Here is a 23,455-nt window from a genome sequence, read left to right on the forward strand (position 1 = left end):
CTCCATGCAGGGAGCCCGATTGGGACTCAATCCCGGGTCTCCAGGGTCACACCCCGGGCCAAAGGCGGCGCTAAACCACTGAGCCACCCAGGCTGCCCTCATTTACTAAATAAAGAAAATCTTAAAAATAAAATAGATTCTTCTAGTGTACTTGTGGCCTATCTAAATCAGACTAGATTAACTGGCGGTGGTGAGTGTCTGAAGAAAATCTCTATATTCTCTAACTAGTTGTTAGGAGAGTAAGAGGGTTCAAAGAAACTATGTGTGTTTCAAATGCACTTTCCTAAACTCATCTTCCTCCATAAAATACTGAGTATGAAGGAACATTGTTTATGCCCCATCATTGACCCGGCCTTCTGTATTCATCCCCCAGGTTGTTTGTATAAGACTGCTCAAAATAGAGACCATACTCACATCAGATACAGCAATGGACTGCACATCAGCATTTGCGATGAGGTGGTTCTTCACAAGTGTCCCAGTAGCTGAGTCCCAGAACTGCACCTTCCCAGCAGAGTCCACACTTATGACAGTGCCATCAGACAAGAAGGCCACTCCCCATATGATACACTTCCGCTTAGACACACCCATATATTGCCTATCCACCAGCATTTTCTGAACAGTGCTCCCTGAAAAATAAGAAAAGCCCAAATTTGAATGGTACTTACTTCTTTTGTCTTCAAAACGCACCTGTTAGCTGCCTGAGCACAGATCACAAACAGCCAGTAAATATTAGTTATGGTGGACTCAGTCTCAAAACACAAAAATGGTTACCTGTAGACTTTGGGAGGGAAAGGGGAAGGACGGTTAGAGACAGAAATTTGGGGGGGGGGGGGGTGGAGGAGAGGAGGTGAAATGGAAAGGAGGCATTTGAGACTTTACTTAAAACCGCCTAAAAGCAATGTTCATGACACTTGGCTCTTTTCTAAAATACCAAGAAATGGAGAGAGGACAACAAATGACAAAATTTTGGGAATTAAAAAGCAAACATAAAGTAGTAACTGACAGAGCAGAGCCCTGAAATTAAGACCCAAGTCAACGGGGGGGCGGGGGGGGGGGAGCCAGGAAGCCACTTGATTTATACCATGAAATCCTCAGAAGATTCAGCAACTGTGGTGACCCCAAAAACTCTGGAAACAGAAGTGAAAATGGAACTAAAAAGAGAAATTGGTTCAAAGTTTTAGAAACTTATAGATCCTCCAGATAACTATTCCCTAACTAAAAAGCCAGGCAACTCCCTAAACTTCACTTCAAACAAGAATGGAGAGTCATTCTCTAATATCAGGCACAACTAAGGGTGGGATTACTATATGGAAAAAAGATAAAGCGAAAATTTATTAACTGAATGTTGAGAACACCCATTTTCTTCCCAGAATACCAATAACCAGACTATCACAGGCAAGAAAATAAAAAACATTTCTGGGAAATATGACCAGCCTAAGAAAAAAGATATAAAAAGCCAATGTCTTTGGAGGTTCCCCAAACTAAGACTCCAGCCAGATCATTCTTCAGTGAAGCTCATGAGCAATAAGCTCCACACATGTGGTCAGGAAAGGAATTACCAGACAAAAGCCTGAGCTTTTGTGAGCAAAGCCTGAATGTAAAAGGCAAAGCCTGAATGTGAAAGGCAGAAGCCAGAGAAACTATCAGAAAAATATACCAGGAAAAAAACAGAGCAAGGGTGAAGAATATTTGACAAATACTATCTCGAATAACCTTAGAAAGAGAAGTCAGTATATAATGAAACAAAAAAATGCTATAAAAAAGAACACTCAGGAAACAAACAAAAAAACCTTTGGAAATGGCAGAAATGAAAAACTCAGTAACAGGATTTAAAGATAAAGACAAGGGGTACCTAGCTGTCTCAGTTGGTGGAGCATGTGATTCTTGATCTTGGGTCTGTGAGCTCGAGTCCCACACTTGGGGGTACCAAATACTTAAAATAAAATCTAAATAAATAAATAAAAATAAACTTCCAGGAAGCAGAAAAAGTCAAAGAGATGAAAAATAAGAGAGGGGGAAAGAGATAAAAAAAATTAAAGAGCCAACAACAAAATAGTAAAATTTCAGAAAGAAAATGAAGAGAAACTTATTTACAAAATAATTTTTTTGTTTGTTAACCAAATAATTATAAGAATTTTCCCCATAACTGAGAACACTTGGATGATGTAGTCAGTTAAACGTCTTTGACTCTTGGTTTTGGCTCAGGTCTTGGGATTGAGCCCTGCATCAGGAGTCTGCTTGGAACTGACTCTTTCTCCCTCTCCCTCGCCCCTCCCCACTGTGCTCTCTACAGAAGAAAGAAAAAAAAGAAAAAAGAAAAGAAAAGAAAGAAAAGAAAAAAGAAAGAAAAAGAAAGAAAGAAAGAAAGAAAGAAAGAAAGAAAGAAAGAAAGAAAGAAATCTTAAGAAAAAAAAATGTCCCTCAAAACTGAAAAATGGTTTTTGATTAAAATAATCTACCAAGTATCTAATATGACTGATGTTAATGGATCCACACATCAAGAAACCTAATTGTTACATTTCAGAACAGTAAGAATAAAGGAAAGATCCTAACAGCTCCTTGGAAAAACAGACCAAAAAAACCTATACAAAAGATCTTCTCCCAGCATGGCATCAGAGTCTATAGTAATATTCAAAGCTGGAAGACAATGGAGCCAATTCCCTTCAAAATTCTAAGGAAAAATAATTTCTGAGCTAGCTCATGAACCTTCTAATGATCCACCAAACAAAAGGATAAATCAGGAAGTGAATGGTAACTGGGGATTCCACCTGAGAGAGGAGTAAAGGAGATCCATGGAATGACTGAGAAATCAAGGTTCAAAACCTACAGAGAGGTACAACAGGCCCAAAAATTGGTATACTAGATTGGAGGTCAGAAGGCTCTGGGGGGAGAATCTTTCAAGAAGATAAAGGTGGTAGAAAGAAAATCAAATCTGAACCTAATTTATACAACTGGAAGAATTTGAGGATATATCAGTGAGACAAAACATAACACATATGTGTATGTATACATGTACATAGGTGGAGGTAAACATCAAAAGAATTAGCTAAGAGTTATAGATGGCTGCCTCTGAGGAGTGAGAAGGGAGAGAGGGGCAATCTGCTTCTTTGTAACAAGCCTCAAGGAGTTCTTTGACTATGCATGTGTAACAGATAAGAAAAAATTTAAGCATGGAAGAAAGGAAAAACTAGACAAAGGGCACCTGGGTGGCTCAGTGGTTGAGCATCTGCCTTTGGTTCAGGCTGTGATCTCACGGTCCTGGGATCGAGTCCTACATCAGGCTCCCCATTGGGAGCCTGCTTCTCCCTCTGCCTATGTCTCTTTCTCTGTGTCTCTCATGAATAAATAAACAAAATCTTAAAAAAAAGAAAAGAAAAACGAGACAAACCTGACCTGTTTTACTTCCCATCTTAGATGGGAGTATAGAGGGGCCCACCTAACAAGTCGAAGTCAGTCTCATCACTGAAGGATTCCATAAGCCAATTCTGTATGCCAAGAATAGAGAAAAGGAGATGGTTCTCTACCTTTCTGATCTCATACCTCACCAATTATGCTACCAAGACCTTATGCTTCTCAAAGAGAGACATCTACTTTTACCAAGGTCCGGTATATATTAAATAGTTATTCTAACTGGTCATTTGTTGTAAATATTATATTGCTCGAGGGTGAACTTTTTTTCTTTTTTTAAATTTTATTTAAGGGTGAACTTTCATATGAATTCTTACTAGATAAAACATATGCATCTCACTGAAGACCCAGGATTCCCCCAAAAGCAGCAGAAGCAATCCAATAAAGGAGTGAAATTTGTGGCAAGCATCTCAGAAGGTTACTGAGAGATTAGGCCCTAAACTCATTGAAAGAACAAAGGCTCAAGCTTTTGGAAACCACCATTGTGAATCTGACAAACAAGACACACATCCCAAATGAACTTAGAAAACAGTCACCTGATTTGACATCAAACACACTAATGTAGTCTATGGAGCCAGCTGCAATGTGGGTGCCAGAGGGATGCCAGCTGAGACTCAGGATGCGACCTTGGGAGTTGTACAACAAAAAAGAAAGGGAGATACACATAATTATACAGTAAAGGGTAACTGAGTTCTCCTTTGATAATTATCTACAGGTCTAGTGTTTTGCAATCTTAACTATCATCTACTACACTCTGGTGAAGAACTGTTTTATAACAGATGAGGAACTCCTCTGTCCTGGAATCCATAATCAAGTATTTAATATTATTTTAATAACGTAGAAATAGTAAGAGTGTAAAGAAAAATACAGCTTTTTGAGGGTGATGTTAGTAACCTAACAAAATTTAAATGTGCATATTTGGCTCAGCAATTCCACTGGGAATTAATCAAGGAGAAATACATGTAGGAGTATTCAAAAATATATATACTGGAATATTCATTGCTACCCTGATTATAGTAGTAAAAAAATTTTTTTTAAATATCAACAGGGACACCTGGGTGGCTCAGCAGTTAAGTGTCTGCGTTCAGCCCAGGCGTGATCCTGGAGACCCCAGGATCGAGTCCCACGTCAGGCTCCCTGCATGGAGCTTGCTTCTCCCTCTGCTTCTGCCTGTGTCTGCCTCTCTCTCTCTGTCTCTCATGAATGAACGAATAAATAAATAAAATCATAAATAAATAAATATCCATCAATAGGAGGAGTTTGGTTAAATAAATTACAGAACACCATAAAATGGAATGCCATGCAAACAGCCATGATTGACATGGAAGATTAGTTGTAATATACCAAGTGAGAAAATAAGCACAAGCACTCCTGTGTATTTGTCTATATGAATATGCAAAAAGTCTAGAAGATTACTTCTAAAATGTTGTCCACAGAGCGGAATGAGATAATCTTCTCTTTCACATTTGGCTAAACACACAAGTTTTGACTAAGCATTTTATCATTTTTGTAATTAAAAAGGAACACCCAAGGGGCATGTGGGTGGGTCTGTTTGTTGAGTGTCAGACTTTTGATTTTGGCTCAGGTAATAATCTGGGGGTCATGAGATCCAGTCCCATGTCAGGCTCCATGCTTGGTGGGGAGTCCACTTGAGATTCTCTCTCCTTCTTCCCTTCGCTCTACTTGAGCTCTCATAAACAAATAAATAAAACACCTAAGCCTAGGTGGCTCAGTTGGTGGAATATGAGACTCTTGATCTTGGTGCTGTAGGTGTAAGCCCTGTGATAGGTGGTGGAGATTACATAAAAATAAAATCTTTACAAATGAATGAATGAATGAATGAATTACTGAGAAAATAAATAAAAGAATATACAAAAGATATTCAAAACAAAAGGAATCTGACTAGCAGATAATTAATATTACTAATGGACACAGAATACATGGGACAGGTACTGTTTTCTAGAAGGGTCAGCAAGCTATGGCCCAAAGGGCCAAATCAGGCCCACCAATTTTTTTTTTTATAAATAAAATTTTACCAAAGCACAGTCATACCCATTTGTTTATTATCTATGGCTACTTACTTTTATTGGACAAGAGAGTTGACAGAAAGCATGGCCTGCAAAAATTACAATATTTCCTACCTGCTATCTTTACAGAAAAGGTCTGCTAACCCCTGCTCTAGATATCAGTGTCAACTGGTCCAAGTGGAACATGGGAAATTGTTTTAAAATTCTAGTTTTAAGACTTTACGCACCGTGTTAAAACTTCAAAAAGAATATAACAAAGTGACTTATACAGAAACACTTGCTTTCCTGCATATTTCTAGTTTTTCTAATTCGAAAGCAATCACAACTATATGCTACAGGATAGACAAAGCCTGAGTGAAGGATGGCTTCAAGCACATACCCTACACTCATAAAATTGGCATGCAAAGGGCAGCCAGGGTGGCTCAGTGTTTTAGCACCGCCTTCAGCCCGGGGCGTGATCCTGGAGACCAGGGATCCCGCGTCAGGCTGGAGCCTGCTTCTCCCTCTGCCTGTGTCTCTGCCTCTCTCTCTGTGTGTCTCTCATGAATAAATAAAATCTTAAAAAAAAAATTGGCATGCAGATAAAACATTACCTGGAACCATGGGAAAACAACCTAACCCCAGTGGCACACAAAATTACTTGTAGTTAAGGTTACTCATGGCCCCACCAAAAAATGATCCTTACTTTTCTGTCGATCAAAATTTCTTTCAAACTGAATTTTGTCTGGAGTGATTTGAAATAGCTTCACAGATCCATCTTCACAGCCGACCTATTAGAGAAAAAGTAAATAGAGAAGACAAGCATTTTGTAGAACTAAATATATGCTTTTACAAATACAAATATTTCTTTTGTAAAGCTGTCACTTGCTGTGAGAGAAAAACAGTATGTGAGAGAAGAAAAAGCTTACTGGTATCAAGGAATTGACAGTATATTTTTGGCAGGCTTCATGTCCTAGTCAGAAAACAGGCTAATTAGTGGCCCAATTCCTGTACAGGACATGGAATAGAAGTAGGATTTTACAGCACCTATCTGCTAGAGACCCATGGCCTAAATAAAATACCCATTAACTATACAAGATACTGTATAAATTAGTGCAAATCAAACAAGAATCATAGACTTTTCCGAAAAAATGCAGTATCTGGAAATATCCATTTTAAGGATAACAGTGTGTGTGTGTGTGTGGAGGTTGGCCCGGGGGGTAGGTTGTCTTCTTAGTCCGCACAGAATTTTTGAGAAACACTGTAGTAGAGCATAGTTGCATAAGTTAACTTGTGGAAGAACCTCCTAGAACTTTTAACGAACATTAGTGTGTTGTGAATCTTCAGGAGGATTTCACGTTAACATGCCATATTCTGAAATGATATTTACCATAAAACATAAAGCACAATACAACAAAAAAGTCTCTACATCTTCCAATTCCAAAGTACAGTTTGAGAAATACTGAACCAAACTAACCCTCTCATTTCATAAATGAATAAAAGGTTCAAAGTAGCAGCAGAAAGGATGCAAAAGTACAAGTGGTTTTTATTTTTATTTCTATTTTTATTTATTTTTTAAAGATTTTATTTCTTTATTCATGAGAGACACAGCGAGAAAGAGGCAGAGACACAGGCAGAGAGAGACGCAGGCTCCATGCAGGGAGCCTGATGTGGGACAAGTGATCCCAGGACAAGTGATTTTTAATCCCCAATATCAACTCCAATCTTTTATTGGGGTTGCTGGAATTAACCTCAGATCGGAGTTGCTACATGTCATAATAAAATTTAACTTTACCCTCCTGTGAACACAGAAGAAGTGAGTGAGCACAAGAGAAATCTTGTTTTAAATTATTAGCAGTTGGGGTGCCTGGCTGGCTCAGTTGGTAGTGTGTGACTCTTGATCTCGGGCTCATGAGTTTGAGCTCCACGTTGGGTATGGAGATTACTTAAAAATAAAGTCTTCAAATTACCAATAGTTGCTTACTAACCAAAAGCTGAGAGCCGTGAGGACTGACAGCCATGCTCCAAATGGGTCCTCCAAAGGCGTCCATGGTGTACTTGATGTTTAATGCCTGCAGATCATACTCGATAATCTCTCCATTGAGTCCAGCACTAAAGAGTCGCTGTCCTTTTGCCCAACACAGAGCTTCCGTAGCCCGAGATTCATGACCTGGAAAAAACTACAGAAATACCATAACTCGTCAACCCACCATGAATTTACCAGCTAGCAGCACTGTGTGGTCACAGAAAACATGGTAAAAATTAAAACACTTCCCTAGAAATAACTGTGTAGGATTTTATTTTACCAGAAGATGTTTATTAATATTTTCATTTTCTAGATTAAAATTTTAGTTATCTATACAGTTGTTTTTTCCCTAGGACTTGTTCAGCAAAACCTTTTCACTAGAAAGTCTATACCTAATTGTATTTGATATATCCAAATTAAAAAAAAAAAGTAAATAAGGGCACCTGGGTGGCTCAGTGGGTGAGCGTCTGCCTTTGGCTCAGATCGGAGTTCCGGGGTCCTGGGATTGAGTCCCACATCAGGCTCCTCGCAGGGAGCCTGCTTCTCCCTCTACTTATGTCTCTGCCTCTTTCTCTGTGTCTCTCACGAAGAAATAAAATTAAAAACTTAAAAATAAATAAATCTATCTTAATTGGGTGATAGTTTCAAAGGTTTATGCATGTCAAAGTTATCAATGTATATACTTTAAGTACATGCTGTTTATAGTGTCAATTTTACCTATAAAAAGTTTATTTTGGAGGGGAATCCCTGGGTGGCTCAGCAGTTTAGTGCCTGCCTTCAGCCTAGGGCGTGATCCTTGGGAGTCCTGGGATCGCATCCCACATCAGGCTCCCTGCATGGAGCCTGCTTCTCCCCCCCCCCCCATAAATAAATAAATAAATAAATAAATAAATAAATAAATAAATCTTTTTTTAAAAAGGTTTTTTTTTTCTAAATAAAAGAAATGGAGGCACTTGGCTGGCTCATTCAGAAGACCATGTGACTCTTGATCTCTGAGCTGTAAGTCTGAGCCCCACAGTGTAGAGATTATAAATCAAAATAAATAAACATATAAAAACTTTTACAAATAAAATAAACGATGTAGTTCAGTGTTTCATTCAAGTCTCGGATTTTTTTTTAAAGATTTTCTTTGAGAGAGAAAGAGAACATGAGAGATTATACACAAGCGGGGGGGGGAGGGGCAGAGGGAGAGGGAAAAGCAGACTCCTTGCTGAGTGGGGAGCCTGATGTGGGACTCCATCCTAGGAGCCCAGGATCATGACCCAAGCAGAAGGCAGACATTCAATCAACTGAGCCACCCAGGCACCCAAGTCTCAGATTTCTTTCATTTTTTTTTTTTAAGTCTCAGATTTCTAAGTGTTTTCTTAACACTTAAAAAGTTTTCATATATATCAATGCATTTTATTCTTAAACCTTCTCAGCATGAAAGGGACTGAGTAGCTACAATTTTTCCTCTCTGAACTTGAAATGACATAAGTACTTGTGGGTTAAGCAGCTTGCTCAAAGTGCCAAAGGCAAATGTGAAGAGAATATTTTAATTCTTATTCTTAGTCCCTACTCTTTTCACTCTAACGGACAAAATTTTTTCTTGCTCTGACAATGATTAACAATATTAGGGGAGGGACTATGGAGGAAAAAAAGACTAGACTGAACCAATTATTGTTGATAAAAGAAGAGATAAGGGATGCCTGGGTGACTCAGTGGTTGAGTGTCTGCCTTTGGCTCAGGTCCTGATCCCGGAGACAGTCCCAAATCAGGCTCTTCACAGGGAGCCTATTTCTCCTACTGCCTATGTCTTTGTCTACTCCCACTGCCTGTGTCTTTGTCTCTGTGTCTCTCATGAACAGATAAATAATCCAATCTTTAAAAAATGAAAAAGAGAAAAGGAGAAACGAGAACAGAAAATAAGGGATACTCAGTAAAAGAATGGCTGAAATATTCATGAATCCTATCTTAACTCAGGAGAGGCTATGTAGTAGGCTCTTGCTAAATGCTGGGAACACAGTTATCAACATCACTGACGGGCAGCCCCAGTAGCTCAGCGGTTTGGCGCCGCCTTCAGCTCAGGGCATGATCCTGGAGACCCAGGATCGAATCCCACATCGGGCTCCCTGCATGGGGCCTGCTTCTCCCTCTGCCTGTGTCTCTGCCTCTCTCTCTCTTTCTCTTTGTCTCTCATGAATAAATAAAATACTAAAAACAACAACAACAAAACAACAAAAAACATCATCACTGACATGGCCCCTTCCTAAAATTTGAAGTTCAGTAGGGAAGAAAAACATTAAACAAATATACAAATTATTATATAATTACAACTGTCATAAAAAACAAGAAATATCACAGAATGTAATAAACATGTGCCACAGCACATTTTTCATAGTACAAAATGTGACATATTTGTGGTAATGAGCAATTTTTTTTAACTCTTTTAGTTCTTCAGGGGTCAACTAAGTCATCCCTTTCCCCAATTCCTAAACCCACATCATCAGAGTAAGGCAACTCTTTACTAAGATTCTATGTCTGTGCTTAGCTTTATCATAAAATTTACCTGTTTGGAAATTGTATAGTCATATTTCCCCCACTGGACGTTGAGCTCCTTCAAGGCTGGGCTTCTGACACTTGTTATAATGCCTTATACTTGCCACTCGTTTAGAAATAATCGCAAGGTGCCTAAATTTCAAATTCTAGGCTGCTAAACACTGAATTCATTCATTTAACCATCTATCCATCCACAGGCATCCATTCAGTGTCTAGGACCCATAACACAATAAGTGTGAATTATTTTGTTGCACCTTGAATCAGTAATCAGTGCCTTTGAAAAATATGCTGCTGCAATTGCCCTCTGTATACACCCAAATAGTATTTTCCTTTTTTACTTTCAAATACAGGCATTTAAGTCTACATTCTCTCAGATAGATGAACTTAGAAATCCATCTTCCTACCATCATGTCACCAGAAAGTTGGATTTTTTTTTTTAAGATTTCATTTATTTATTCATAAGAGACATAGGCAGAGGGAGAAGCATGTTCCCCTGCGGGGGACCCTAACACGGGACCCTGATCCCAGGACTCCAGGATCTTGACCTGAGCTAAAGGCAGAGGCTTAACCACTGAGCCACTCAGGCATTCTACCAGAAAGTTTGCTATTAAGATGTTTTGGTTTTTTTCTAAGCTGAAAATGAAATGGGTATGGACAATCCCAGCAGGAAACGCCACCTTACAAAGTTGCAGTGGTGCAAAAACTGATATAAAGTAATGATCTTGACAGTTTCCCTTTTTGTTGTGACCAAAAGATCCAGCAACCTTCAGTTGTCAAATGGCAGTGAGCCACCACAACTCGTAGTTAGTATCTTTATGACACTACACAGATCAAAACTTTGAGCCCAGGGACCCCCGAGTGGCTCAGGTTAGCGCCTGCCTTCCACCCAGGGCGTGATCCTGGGGCCCCGGGATGGAGTCCCACACAGGGCTCCCTGCAGGGAGCCTGCTTCTCCCTCTGCCTGTGTCTCTGCCTCTGTGTGTTTGTCATGAATAAATAAAATCTTAAGACAAAAACAAAACAAAACTCTGAGCCCAGACAAGAAACTGCGTATTTGCTATACAAGTTAAATAGTTCTAAACAACTCCAGAGTCACTTTTCTTTTGATCTCTTGGAATACAAGATGCAGAATTGAACTTAAGAAAATTAACTCAGCAACACCAAATCAGGCTTCCAAATGACTTACTTTCTCCTGAAAGTAGTTTGCTGACAAGTTATAAATTTCCACAGTGCCATCTGTTCGAGAAACAGCCAATCTGTTTGACTGGTTATTGTAAGCCACGCAGCGGATCCCTGATGGAACATAATTAAAGAAACGTACTCGATGGACCTTAAATTCACCCATTCCTGGGAGGGGGGGGGGAAAAAGAGCCATTATTGTTAAACGTTAACAACAGTATGTCACATGTATTGTTTCTTCTTGTCAACAGCAGTATGTCACGTGTACTACCTATCATCACTGTCCTGGATGGAAGAGTCCAACTGTGTCTCACGGAGGTTCCCTTCTAAATATCTAGTTAATGATGCTTTCACACCCCAAGCAAGGAGCTATGAAACCATCTCCAGAAGCTCGGGATGCTTCAGCTAAAAATGAGAACATCAACATACATGAAGAGCATGCCCCAGACTCCTAACAATCCTGCCAATTACCTGAAGAAAGTACTCTGGGAAAGAGAGGTAAGAGTGAACGTAACCTCATTCTGTAATCCGGTGTGTGCACCGAAGGGAAGGAAGCACATCGTGCAAACCAGCTGCATTCGAGGCAGAAACTAAGGTACCCCTTTCTATTTTCTGTGCGAGGTTTCTGGCGGGGGTGGGGGGCGGGAGTTGTGAAGAGGAGGCTAACCCCCCCTCCCAACACTCAAGAAGCAAGAAATACTGGCAACCTAAATCAGCCTCTCAGAGTCAGGTGCGCAGAACTCCTGCCATTAAAATCATCTGGATAAAAGGCTTTGAAAAACGCAGGATTCTGGGTCCTACTCCACAGCTCCAGAATTCCAGTCTCTCGGTTGTGGAGAGAAGGGGGGGAGGGGGAGACTAGGAGTCTGCATTTTCGCGAACACCTCTCCCTAACTTCACAGCACGCTAAGTTCGCAAATTACAGACCCTCTGAGGTAGCGCCAGGGAGGCTGACCGGGCAGGCAGAACCAAGCGCTCCTCAAGGGAAGGAAGCGACGGGACTCAGCCGGGCGCCTGTCACCGTCGCCTCCCCACGCCACAAGCCTACACCTTCCGCGAGGAGAGCGGCCGGCTCCGGCTCGCCCGTCACGCGTCGTCCCTCAGGGTTTGGAACCTGCGGGCAGGGCAGGCGCGCCCGGCCCGGCCCGGCCCGGCTGAGGGGGCGTCGGAAGCGCGCGCTGCCACTCCGCCGGGCATCTACGGAGTAGCCGCCCCCCCCCCCCCCCCCGGCCTCGGCCCAAGAACCGCGAGCTCCACCGGCGTCACCGGGGCAGGCAGCACCCCGCCGAAGTCCTCTCGCACCCCTTCCCCAACTCACCGACGGACGGGGGCTCGCCTCTCTCTGCCGCGGCCCCACGTGCGCGCGCGCTCGCGTGCTCTGCCCCGGAAGTGCTCGCGGCGCAAGGCCGGAAGTGCGCAGGCAGTGCTCGCGGCGGCGGCGACGGCGGCGGGAGGTTCGGTTGTCGCCCGTTGGCCGCGCGGCGCCGCGCTCGGCGGCCGCCATTGCAGGTCAGGCCGCGGGCGGGGGGCGCGGGAGGCCGCGGGGAGCGAGGGCTGAGCCGGGGCCGGGGGCGAGGGGGCGAGGGAGTGGGCAGCTAGGGAGCTGGGGCCGGGTGGGGCGTTCGGCTCGAGGAGAAGAATGGCGAGCCGAGGGGCGGGGAGCGGCGGGCGGGGGAGGGGGAGGGGCGGCCGGGAAGGGGGAGGGGAGAGAGGAGAACCACGCAGAGGTGGGGGCGAGCCCCTGGGGCCCCCGGGGCGGGGGGGCCAGGAATTGTGGGGGAAGGGAGCGGTGTATAGACGGAAGGCGGAGGGAAGGAAGGGAGCGAGCGGGGCGGAGCGAGAGAAGGGCGGAAAGGGTGGCCGAGCGCGGGCGGAGGACGGAGAAGGGGGCGGCGCGGGCCGGAACCTCGAGGTACGTGCGGAAAGGGGCTCTTCCCCGGGTCGGGAGGGAGTCCAGCACGCGAGGCTTGCGGGAGCGGGGTAGACCTGGAACCCAGGAAGTAGCGGGAACATCAGAAGGGGGACTGGGTGGGAGGCGGGTGGGGGATAGGGCTCTGAGGTTTGTTCGAAGGGACGTTTCAAGTCGCGGGGGGAAGCCGCTGGGAGAGACAATCGGGAGGGTGGTTAGGAGGACGAGCGATCCAGGTTCTTTTGTGGGTGGAGTGAGAGACTAAAGAGCGGGGTGGGGTTCTGGAGGGGCGAAGTACTTGAGGTTGAAGAGGGAGGGAGCAGGGAACGATTTGGAGAATGAGGGTGGTAGAAGAACAACGTTTAAACAGTGATCTTTGGGAGGAGGGTGGACGGTTTGGAAGATTACTCCAGCGAGAGGTGTGGAGGAATGCAGTTTAAAGGATAGTTTCCTTGGGAGGGAGCAGAAAGGGTTAAATAGGTTGGTAGGAAGTCCCAGCGAAATTCTGGGGGTGATTCGGAGGGGGTGGGGAAGAGAGGGGAAGCGGATTGAGAAGTCCCAGAAAGTGGGCGGGACTAGACATAGGAAGTGTTTGTAGCTCCAACTGGAGGGATGGGAGGGGGCCGGGGCAGAGGGTGAAGATGGGGGCCGGTGGGAGGAGAATACAGGGTAGTGTGAGACCTCCAGCAGGGCTAGAGAGGCGGGGCTTTGGGGAAGATAGGGGGTCACAGCTGTAAGATGGGGAAGAGAGTTGAGATGAGGCTGCAGAGTAGCAGAAGATGGAGAAAACTGGAGTAACTCAGATCGACTGAAGCCATCTTTTCCACCCATTGTCTGCAAATACCAGTAATTGATTCCCCCCCATCATGGGAATCCTAAAATGTGATGGGAAAGTACCACGTGTATGCATAGTATCCACACATGTTTTTGAACACACTCTTCACTAATGAAAAGTTTGGAAGCATTCATTTCCACCTACCCTCCATAGCCCCTTTTGGGAGGGAAGCAAGGTTCTCCTTTAGAAACCATTTTAGTGCTTAATGACATAAGCCTGTCAGGAGATAAGATTTTCCCTTTGAAACTTAAGATCATCCCCTTCAGTCACAAACCACAATAACACTGCTAATAAAAATAATCTGTGTTCATTTGTATATGAAAACTTCCTGAATTGTTCATTTGGTGGAAAGGCACATAGAGAAGTAGTGGTCTTTAGAGAAAAGAGGGAAAAAAAAAAAAAAACCTTTCAGAGCTTAATTCTTGAAGCAGTTCGGTGAACCTTGACTGTCCTGTTTGAATCGTTCTCCCATTATGTAAGCTGAGTTTTACTCTGATAACCTCCTGCTTTTGTAGGATGTTTTAGTCCACTATAAACGTTAATAATATAGCATTAAGTCATTCTGTTGGACATATAGTAAGAAAATGTCAAGTTCCCCAGAGATAATACATAGTTTGACCCTAAAAGCTTACCATATTTTAGGCACTGTGCTGAGGACTTTACATTCATAACCTCATTAAATTTTCACAACCATTTGAGATAGGTTCATTCTTACGCTCAGTTTATTGGTGGAGAAACAAACCTAAAAGGTTAGATTATTCCCGTGTCACACATAGGATAAGTGACAGAAATCCAGGTCTGATTACTTTGAGTACTCGTTGCATTCCAAAACAACAGTCTCTGGGAATGAATAAAAGTTCAGTAAATGCTAAGTGTTGGTCTGGCAATTTGAAAACATTTTGTGTCCTGTATTTAATTTTTTTAAATAAAAAATTGAATTTTTTATATTAAGAACTGTAAAATTAAAGCCTTTATTCTCTATCTTAAAATAGAAGATGAAAGGTTGTAATGAAAATTTATAAAATACTAGTGAGCTTTAGTAAAATTTAATTATTTGTCATTACTATTAAGTTCCCTTGTTCAGAGAAAAGCTGTATGTTCTGTTTATTTGGATCCATGCTATACTTTCTTCCACATTCTATTTTGGGGACAGTTAACCATTATTGAAGATCATTGCTCATTCATTCTGTTTTCTGTAAGACATTAGTAGTCTTAAACATTTAACAGTTTGTAAAGTAAATTATAAGACTTCAATTTTGTTCAAGATTAAAACAGTGACAAAAGAATGTCCTCTTTTCTTGGCTCATTTTGTCTTATACTAGTATTGAATTCTGGAGGTGACATTGAGTAGATCTCTAGGGATTTCAAGAAATCTAAATCTCACTAATTGAATATGATAAAAAGGTTTGTTTTTGACTGGCTACCCCAGAGATGTAATAGGTACTTTGACTGTAGTTGTGTAGGTTACTCACTTGCCATTTTGTAGAAATGAGAAAGGCCAATATTTGTAAAGCAGTCAGAAGTTATGCATAGGTACTGTATGCCAGGAGCTGTGGGAGAGGACTGCTGGAGAGGCCATATAGTGAAGGGATTAAGGGGTCACATCTCACCTCTACCACTTACGAGCTGTGCCCAGTTACTTTTGAGTTTCTTTTAAGCATGTTTCCTCATTTGTAAAATGGGAATAAGAGTGCTTACATCGTTAACGTGGTTCTCACGATGAAATGAGAAAATCCAATAAGTGTCCACAAAAGTTTAGCTATGGGAGAAATGAAGCTTTTTGTATTATAATGCTTTGCCTGGATTTTTCTTCTTAAGTTGTATTTGCACTCTGATTTTCAGGTGTTTGATAATGACTTTAATTGTAACTACATTCAAAATAGGGATAGAAGTCAAACCACAGTTAAATAAGGTATTTATGAAGTGCCCAGACTGATACTGTTCCAGTTAACTCTTCTGAATTTTGTGTAGGGCTCCACTGTGGCTCTGGATTGGTATTAAGAATACTGGTTTCTTTGCTGCGCTATAGTTTGTTCAGGGGTCTTGAAGTTACCTGGACCACTGTCCTGAGAAGTATTAGTGTGACTTTACCTAGGATCTCCAGACTGGATCCATGTCTTAAGACAGGATGACCTGGGGCAAACCATTTCTAGACATTTTGAAGCCCCAGAAAAAGGCTCTAAAAAAGAAAAAGAAAGAAAGAAAATATCCAGTGTTAATTAGAATGTATAAAGTGCTTTAAAAAAGTGTTTCCTTTAGAAAGTTAAAGTTACTAAGTTAGGAATACAAAACTATATTGTTAAGTGATGTGAAAGCCCAGAAAAATTAAGCAGAAAAAAATTTCCCCATTTTTGAGCTATGGGGGTGGAGGGGTTGAAATTCGGGAGAAAGAGGTTTGGTTTTTCCCCCCACTTTGCCATTGTTCCAGGTCCATACTCCAGTGTGGCCTATGAGACTCCACTGTGAAGTACAGTCAATTAAATGTTTTTCAAAAAGTAATATCACAGAAATTTTTCCTTGGCTCTACAGTTACACACATTATCAATTTAGAATTATTATTCTTAACTAGAGATAAATAAGATGGTCTTCACCCAATCTGGGATTAAACTCAAGACTCAGAGAGAGATGCCAGGCAGGCTCTTCCATGGACTCCTTTTAGAGTGTATTTTTCAGGCTGTGTCTTCAAATGTTTTTAATCTGCAATTTCTACATAAGCAATATCTTAGAACAAACGTAGAAATTGTTCTACTTCATTGTTGGAATTAGCTGAGACTGAAGACTTAGAAAATTTGTTGTACAGAAAGTATTTATCATAATGTTACATTTGTTATAGTTGATAGGACATGATTTGTATTGTACTGCCTCACTGCTTCATTTTCCTACTACCTGCCTACTGTCAAGGGTATAGGGACAGGTTGGGCTGCATGTTGTCAGATCCTTTTTAGTCAACTCCACATTAAGTGTGATACACAGTCCCTGTTGGCTCCATCAGGTGTGTCCTCAATGATGTGCCCAGGTATACCTGCCTACTCTAGCCCTGAGAACAGTTGTCTAGAATAGTAATCTCAAGGAGTAAGAAAAGGAATAATTAAATTCAGGTGATTGCCTATTTTAAGGCATTAAAATAGAAATTTAAAGATTTGAGAGCGAGCACACATGAGTTGGGGGTGGGGGGAGAGGAAGAGAATCTCAGATACCGTGCTGAACATGGAGCCTCATGTGGGGCTTAATCTCACAACCCTGAGATCACGACCTGAGTTGGACACTTAACTGACTATGCCACCCAAACGCCCCTAAAGTAGAATTTTAAAATTTGCTTAAGGAATGCCTTCTGCACTTCTTACTAATTTAGTAAATACACTCCTATGTAGGTAAACATAGCCAGGCCAATCTACAGGTTCCTGTGGACTAGACTCTTGGTGTGAATTAAGTGGGTGTGAACTTCATTTGTGTTCACATCTGCAGCATCCCAGTAGGACTTGCACAAGCTTTTACCAGTCGACTAGGTATAGCAGCAGAATGGTGAAGCTGTAGGCCACAGAATTTTTATTTTCAGGAGTATTGGTAGGTGTTTGCCAGTATTGAGAGGTAAACTAAGGCAGGGCCTACTGTATAAGTTGGTAAAGCTGTGTACTCACAAGCGCTGGGGATTAGTATGCAGGTATAGCTTTTCTGACCCAGCTATCAGGCATGTTTTCCTTTTACCCACTTGGGCCACTGTTACAAATTCCTTTTCTACCAGGAGGCTGTTCAGGAAATGTGGAATGCACTGAAAATACTACTGCATCTCCCTTAAATGGTCCATAGGTATTCATCTCAAACATGTTTCCAAAGGCCTTAAAGATTGATTTCCTTCCCTGCCATGGCCTTCCTAGAACTCGAGTATCTCTGTGAACACTTAATCGCTTCTCAGAAACCACCTATATATTCCTATAATTACATCTATCAAGGAACATAGAGTGTATTATCAGTCATCAAAAGCTTAGTTATAAGAACACTTTAATCTGTATGCATTTATTAACCTTTAGAAACTCTTTGACTTCTAGTTATTGAGTCTTTTTTGATTCATGGCTAAAATATACCCACCATTCTCCAAATTATAGTCAAAATTATAGTGTGGAAATACTGATGTATATTTTCCATTCTCTAAAAGAAATAGCTGTCTTTAAAGCATTTTTGCATATATGTGGTCTTCACAGTAGTTTAATGAGTCAGATAATTGAGGTACTAGCCCCATGGTCATTAAGTGACTTGTGTATGATGACATGGTGAAGAGTTCTGCACTTGCAGGCTGGAACCTGACTTTAAGTCTTCTGATTTTAAATTGTAATCCTTTCTACTTCAAGAAACCTTAGAAGAATTTTAACAGTGCTTTTGGTTTAGTTGGTTCCTAAGCCTTGTGTATTTGTTCTCAAGCAGCACCAGTTGTGGTGCTGCTGCAGATGGTCTGACTTACAGATGCTTTCTTGATTGCCCTTCTGACCAGCTCTTCCATGTATGCTGTGCCACCTGATGCTTTGATGCCTTTCATTCTCACTAGTACTTGGTTTTCTCCTTTGGAAGTGCATTGATTAGGAGTGTAGATAAAGACAAGTGACCTAGGTTCTTAGGCGTGTACAGCATCTGATTCATAGTTTAAAAAAAAAAAAGTTAGCTATTGTTTATAGTTGAATTTGAAGACCGGTGAATTGACTGACCTTATGTTCCTAGAGTATATTTAATGCTCAAAAACAGAGCTGTCCTGTAAGGTTCTTGGCAATGTACTTTCCCCTGGAGATCCAAAGTGAAGGTTAACACCAATGAAAAACCCTGTTTAATGTTTGAATCCAATGTTTGCTAAGCTTGAGCACAATTGTATCTATTAACATACAGTACTACAGTTGATAAACACTGGACTAATAACTTTCCCCTAAGTTCCATTGATTCATTGGAAGGACTTATACAGAATGTGTAGTTTTGATCCCCCACCCCCTCAGTTCCCCATGAATCTATCTTTCCGAGAAAGACTAATGAAGCCAGTTGTTTCAGGCAAAAAATATTTTAATCCATTCTTCTAGAGTACCCCAAACTTGCCACCAGGTGGTACTGTTGCATAAAATGAAAGTTGATTGTCAGGGTCTTAACAAGTAGATGGTAAAGCACGTATTGAAAGTCACGTTAAAAATCCGCTTACCATTCATTCACTAAAGTTACCTGAAGGTCTTTTTTGTTTCTTGGCTTTTGTTAGAGGCGGTCCTTTGAATCTTGAAATACAACCAAAGTGTTAGACATGAGGTTTATATTTTATAACATCACCAAAGGGAAAAGTAAAATCTAAGTTAATTTTGTTTTTTTAGAAATATGCAGGATAGAAAAAAGAACATTCTTGAGAAAGGCAGGTTAGCATAGTGGTCAGCAGTGTGGGCGCTATTATATGTTTTGGGTTCAAATTCTGGCTCTTTGACTAGTAAGTACATGACCTTGAGCATAATTATAACACCTGTTAACTTTCTATATTACTGTTAAATCTTGGTGATCTTAAGCAACGTACATACAGTGTCAGTTCAAAAATATTTGCAGCTTATACCATTGTTAGGGAAACGAAAATCTGTCTTAAGGCACTTAGAAAAATGCCTCACACATAGTACATGGTAAATGTTAGCTGGTGTTACTATTATCCTAAATTTTTTTTTCCTCTACAGCTTGCTTTCAGTTGCTTTTTAAAGACGGAAGGCTCATGGTGCAAATTGTTATTTCCAGGTGAGTACATTTTGACACTTTTGTTTAGTTTGAATTAGTAGGGTTATATAGGTTTGACATTTTCCTGGAAGCATCAGGGTCCTCAGGTGCGTCTTGCACATATCCTTGCATTTCATCTGTAGTTCAGTGCCTAGCACTGCCTAATTTCCCAAAAACTTGTGTGCTCAACAAAGAGTTCCTTTGGGCCTTGAATGGTGGTGTAGGACACTATTCAGCCTTCACCCCTCAAAAATATTGTAACCGCCAGCCCTTTGCTTGCAGTGCTGGGGCTGGAGGCCTGGCAGAATGGGTGCTGATGGAGCTACAGGGGGAGATCGAGGCTCGCTACAGCACTGGATTAGCTGGAAACCTCCTGGGAGACCTACATTACACCACTGAGGTGAGGGGACCTTTCTTTCCCTGCCTAATGCCTCAGGAAAGCAAGCTACACCAAGGTGGTGCTCCCAGGACCCAGAGTGAGGACTGCCCTCAGGTTTGTTATGCGAGGTCTAGCTAATCTAAGCTATCTGCTTGTGCTCCCCCAACCCCTGCAGCAGCAGGGAAGTTTAATTTTGGGGAATCTGGAAAAGTCAACAGTCCCCAAAAGTGGAAATTCTCTTGGGGCTAGAAAGAGTAAAAAGGGCACGAGGGTGGTTGTCTGGTGTGGCTCTTCAACAGCAGTAGAGCCGTACCAGGGAGTGGAGGTGCCAGCATTGCTTGCCAAGAGCATCTCTAGAAGGCCCCTGCATGTTACTACCTTGCCCTGAACCTCAGGCATTTCATTCTTATTCTGCCAAAGGGAATCCCTGTGCTGATCGTGGGACATCATATCCTGTATGGAAAAATCATCCATCTGGAGAAACCTTTTGCTGTCCTTGTCAAACACACTCCTGGGGAGCAGGACTGTGATGAGCTTGGCTGCAAGACTGGCACTCAGTACCTGGTGACAGCACTCATCAAAAACAAGATCCTTTTCAAAACTCGCCCCAAGCCCATTATCACCAACGTCCCCAAGAAAGTATGAAAGAACCCCGGATTTTCCCTAGAGAGCGGCCAACTCCTTGGACTCGTGCTCAGTTGCCACCTCGAGGACGGCTCGACGGTTCCCTGGGACCACAGGGGGGTCCTGTTTTGAACACAGGCCACCCACTGGGCATGAATTCTGATCCCTTTCTTATGGCAACTGGTTCTCTTGGTGGAAATCTGGCCCCATTTCCAAGGAACCCATCGCCTTTTCCATCTTCATCAGGCTCATTGGCTTCAAATCCAGCACCTTTCCCTGCTGGTGCTCGTGACCCAGGCATGGCTTCTTTTCCGAGAGGGATGAATCCCACTGGCGCTGGTGCAGTTTCTTTCCCAAGGCCTGGTGGCCTCTTGGGCCCAGGCCCGGGCCCAGGCCCAGGCCCATCTCTGAACCCTAGGGCAGGGGCTCTTCCAGGCCCAGGGCCTCTGACTAACCCCAGGTTAGGGGGTCTCCCAGGGCCAGGTCCTATGTCGAACCCAAGGGCAGGTGGTCTCCTAGGAACAGGTCCTGACCCCAGAAGTGGTGGCCCTATGGGCCCTGGTTCTGGGCCCAACATGAGAACAGGTGTCCTCTTGACTTCTGGTAACGGTCCTCCTAATCCTAGGCCGGTTGGCTTGGGACCAGGACCAAGTTCTAACCTGAGATCAGGCTTCGTTGGTACAAACCCTGCTCCGAGGTCGGGTATGTTTCCAGGCCCAGGCCCGGGTCTTGGGCCCAACCCCAGGGCAGGTGGCCTGGGCCCAGGCCTTGGGCCCAACCCCAGGGCAGGTGGCCTGGGCCCAGGTCCTAATGTGGATACCAGAGCGGGTGGCCTTCTGGGCACAGGATCTGGTCTTAACTTAAGAATGGCAGGACCTCAAGGCCTAGATCTTGCCCCTATTTTAAGAGCAGCAGGTCTTTTAGGAGCAAATTCAGCTGCTTTCTCACAGGCTTCTGGAAACATGGGCACAAGCCCATCCTCTATGGCAAGAGTACCTGGCCCCATAGGCCCAAACTCGGGTCCTGGCTCTCGGGGAATTGGCCTTCCAGGGCCAAATCCATCTCCCATGTCCAGGGCTCCCGGCCCCATAGGTCCCAATTCAGCTCATTTTTCAAGGCCAGCTGGGCCCATGGGGGTAAATGCTAATCCCTTTCCACGGGGGACAGGTTCAGGAGGGCTCAATCCTGCTGCCTTCTCTCAGTCTTCTGGCACATTGGCTTCAAATCCAGCTACCTTCCAGAGGTCTGCTGGCCTCCAGGGCTCAAGTCCAGCAATTTTCCCAAGAACTTCTGGGCCACTAGGCCCCAACCCAGCTAACTTCCCAAGGGCCAGTGGCTTGCAGGGTCCAAGCCCTGCTGCCTTCCCAAGGTCTACTGGCCCATTAGGCCCTGGTCAGGTTACTTTCCCTAGGTCAGCTCCTGGGCCCCTGGGCTCTTCTCCAGCAGGCCCTGTGGGTATCAACCCAGCTCCTTTTGCAAGGCCAAGTGGGACCCTGGGTCTAAACCCAGCTTCCTTTCCAAGGATGAATGGCCCTGTAAGCAAGACTTTGGTCCCATTTCCTAGAGTGGGGAGCCTCCCTGGCACAAACCCAGCTGCTTTCCCCAGACCAGGGGGCCCAATGGCTACAATGTACCCAAATGGAATGTTACCCCCTTAAACACCTTTTTCTTTCCAGGACCATTTTGGTTTTCAAGTACCGTGGTTCTGGGCGGGGCTGTGTTTTAAGTAAAAGGGTAGATGTGGAGCTACAGTCCGAAGTACCTAGCTGGGGCTCAAGTTCAGATGAGCCATCTTTTTCCTCTGCTTCTTTCTTGACTGAAGGTGAAATGTTATTTGTGGGAGACGGACTACAGCAGGTGGGAATGATCCTGACTTTGAGATAAAGGATCACCGGTCCTCCAGAAGCCTGCTGTGCTTTTGTCCCACAGCTTTCTGCCCCTTGTTTCTTACTAGTTTCTTGAATTGTTCGTGTGGACTTTTCCTCAGGGATACATTGGCCTGCAGGTCCCAATTCATATGTAGTCCCCTGCTCACCACTGGAGAATCAGCTCACTGCTCTCTAGAAATGTGCTGGTGAACGGACCATGCTTCAGCAGCTCTGACCTGGGCAGCTTGGACCTGGTCATCCTCTACTGCCATACCTTTCCCTGGGGGCTTGAACACAGAACAGGGAGGTGGGCAACCACTTCAGAGACCCACCAGATACACGTTCTGCTTGACTGACTGGGCCTGCAGCTTCCTTCTCCTGGGACTTAGAGGAGGCCAGAATCAAGGCTCCACTGCTCATCTAACTCCCTCTCCACTAGTACTCCCGATCAGAGAACCTCAAAATTTAAACTGACGTGGATGGGAATATGGGAATATTGGGGTGGGGGTGGGGGGATTAAGGGGAGAAATCACTGTGCTTCGTTCAGCCTGACGTGAAAGGATGGTTGGTGTTTTTCCTGCATTGTATCTTTTCTTACCGTTTCTTTAATAAATGGGATGAGAGGGCTGCCGATGTCACTCCATTTTATTCTCTCTTCCCACAGGAAAGGAATTTTACCCACTGCTTTTCGTTGTTTCATTATCTGCCAGGTAAAATGCTGTCACTCGAGGAAGCAAGTGTTGACTTTTAGCTGAGCTAGGACTCCTTCATTTGCCAGTGATTTCACCAGAGACCTTGCCCATCTTCAACAATAAAAGTTAAGCCACCAGAGGTGTGCACATCAACAAGGTGGGCCTGCTGTATTCCCTAGGTCCAGAGGCAGCTGTGACCACTTACCCTGTTGGACTTCCACTACCAACTATTTTTTTAAAGATTTTTTTTTAATTCATGAGACACACAGAGGG

At 43.3% G+C, this 23,455-nt stretch overlaps 3 protein-coding genes across 3 annotated transcripts in view; 2 read left to right on the forward strand and 1 right to left on the reverse strand.

Moving 5' to 3' along the window:
* The window catches only part of UTP4 (UTP4 small subunit processome component), a 35,989-nt gene extending 23,386 nt beyond the window's left edge, over window positions 1-12,603 (reverse strand). The window contains exons 1-6 of the mRNA XM_025426659.3: window positions 12,476-12,603; window positions 11,165-11,325; window positions 7,403-7,594; window positions 6,121-6,205; window positions 3,945-4,034; window positions 415-626 (exon numbers count right to left, since the gene is read on the reverse strand). Of these exons, the coding sequence (XP_025282444.1) occupies window positions 415-626; window positions 3,945-4,034; window positions 6,121-6,205; window positions 7,403-7,594; window positions 11,165-11,323 (738 nt within the window). The 5' untranslated portion in view covers window positions 11,324-11,325; window positions 12,476-12,603. The remainder of the gene's footprint in view (window positions 1-414; window positions 627-3,944; window positions 4,035-6,120; window positions 6,206-7,402; window positions 7,595-11,164; window positions 11,326-12,475) is intronic.
* On the forward strand, window positions 12,589-23,117 carry CHTF8 (chromosome transmission fidelity factor 8). Its single transcript, XM_049109629.1, has 4 exons — window positions 12,589-12,666; window positions 19,583-19,640; window positions 19,902-20,019; window positions 20,419-23,117. The coding sequence occupies exons 2-4, from the start codon at window positions 19,618-19,620 to the stop codon at window positions 20,641-20,643; spliced, it is 366 nt and encodes a 121-aa protein (XP_048965586.1). The 5' UTR covers window positions 12,589-12,666; window positions 19,583-19,617; the 3' UTR covers window positions 20,644-23,117.
* Window positions 20,640-23,117, forward strand: DERPC (DERPC proline and glycine rich nuclear protein). Its single transcript, XM_049109628.1, has one exon. It carries the CDS (start codon window positions 20,640-20,642, stop codon window positions 22,278-22,280), a length of 1,641 nt encoding a protein of 546 aa, XP_048965585.1. The 3' UTR covers window positions 22,281-23,117.
* Window positions 23,118-23,455: the final 338 nt, after the last annotated feature.

Source organism: Canis lupus, chromosome 5 (assembly GCF_003254725.2).
Source record: "Canis lupus dingo isolate Sandy chromosome 5, ASM325472v2, whole genome shotgun sequence".
Classification (NCBI taxonomy): Eukaryota; Metazoa; Chordata; class Mammalia; order Carnivora; family Canidae; genus Canis; species Canis lupus.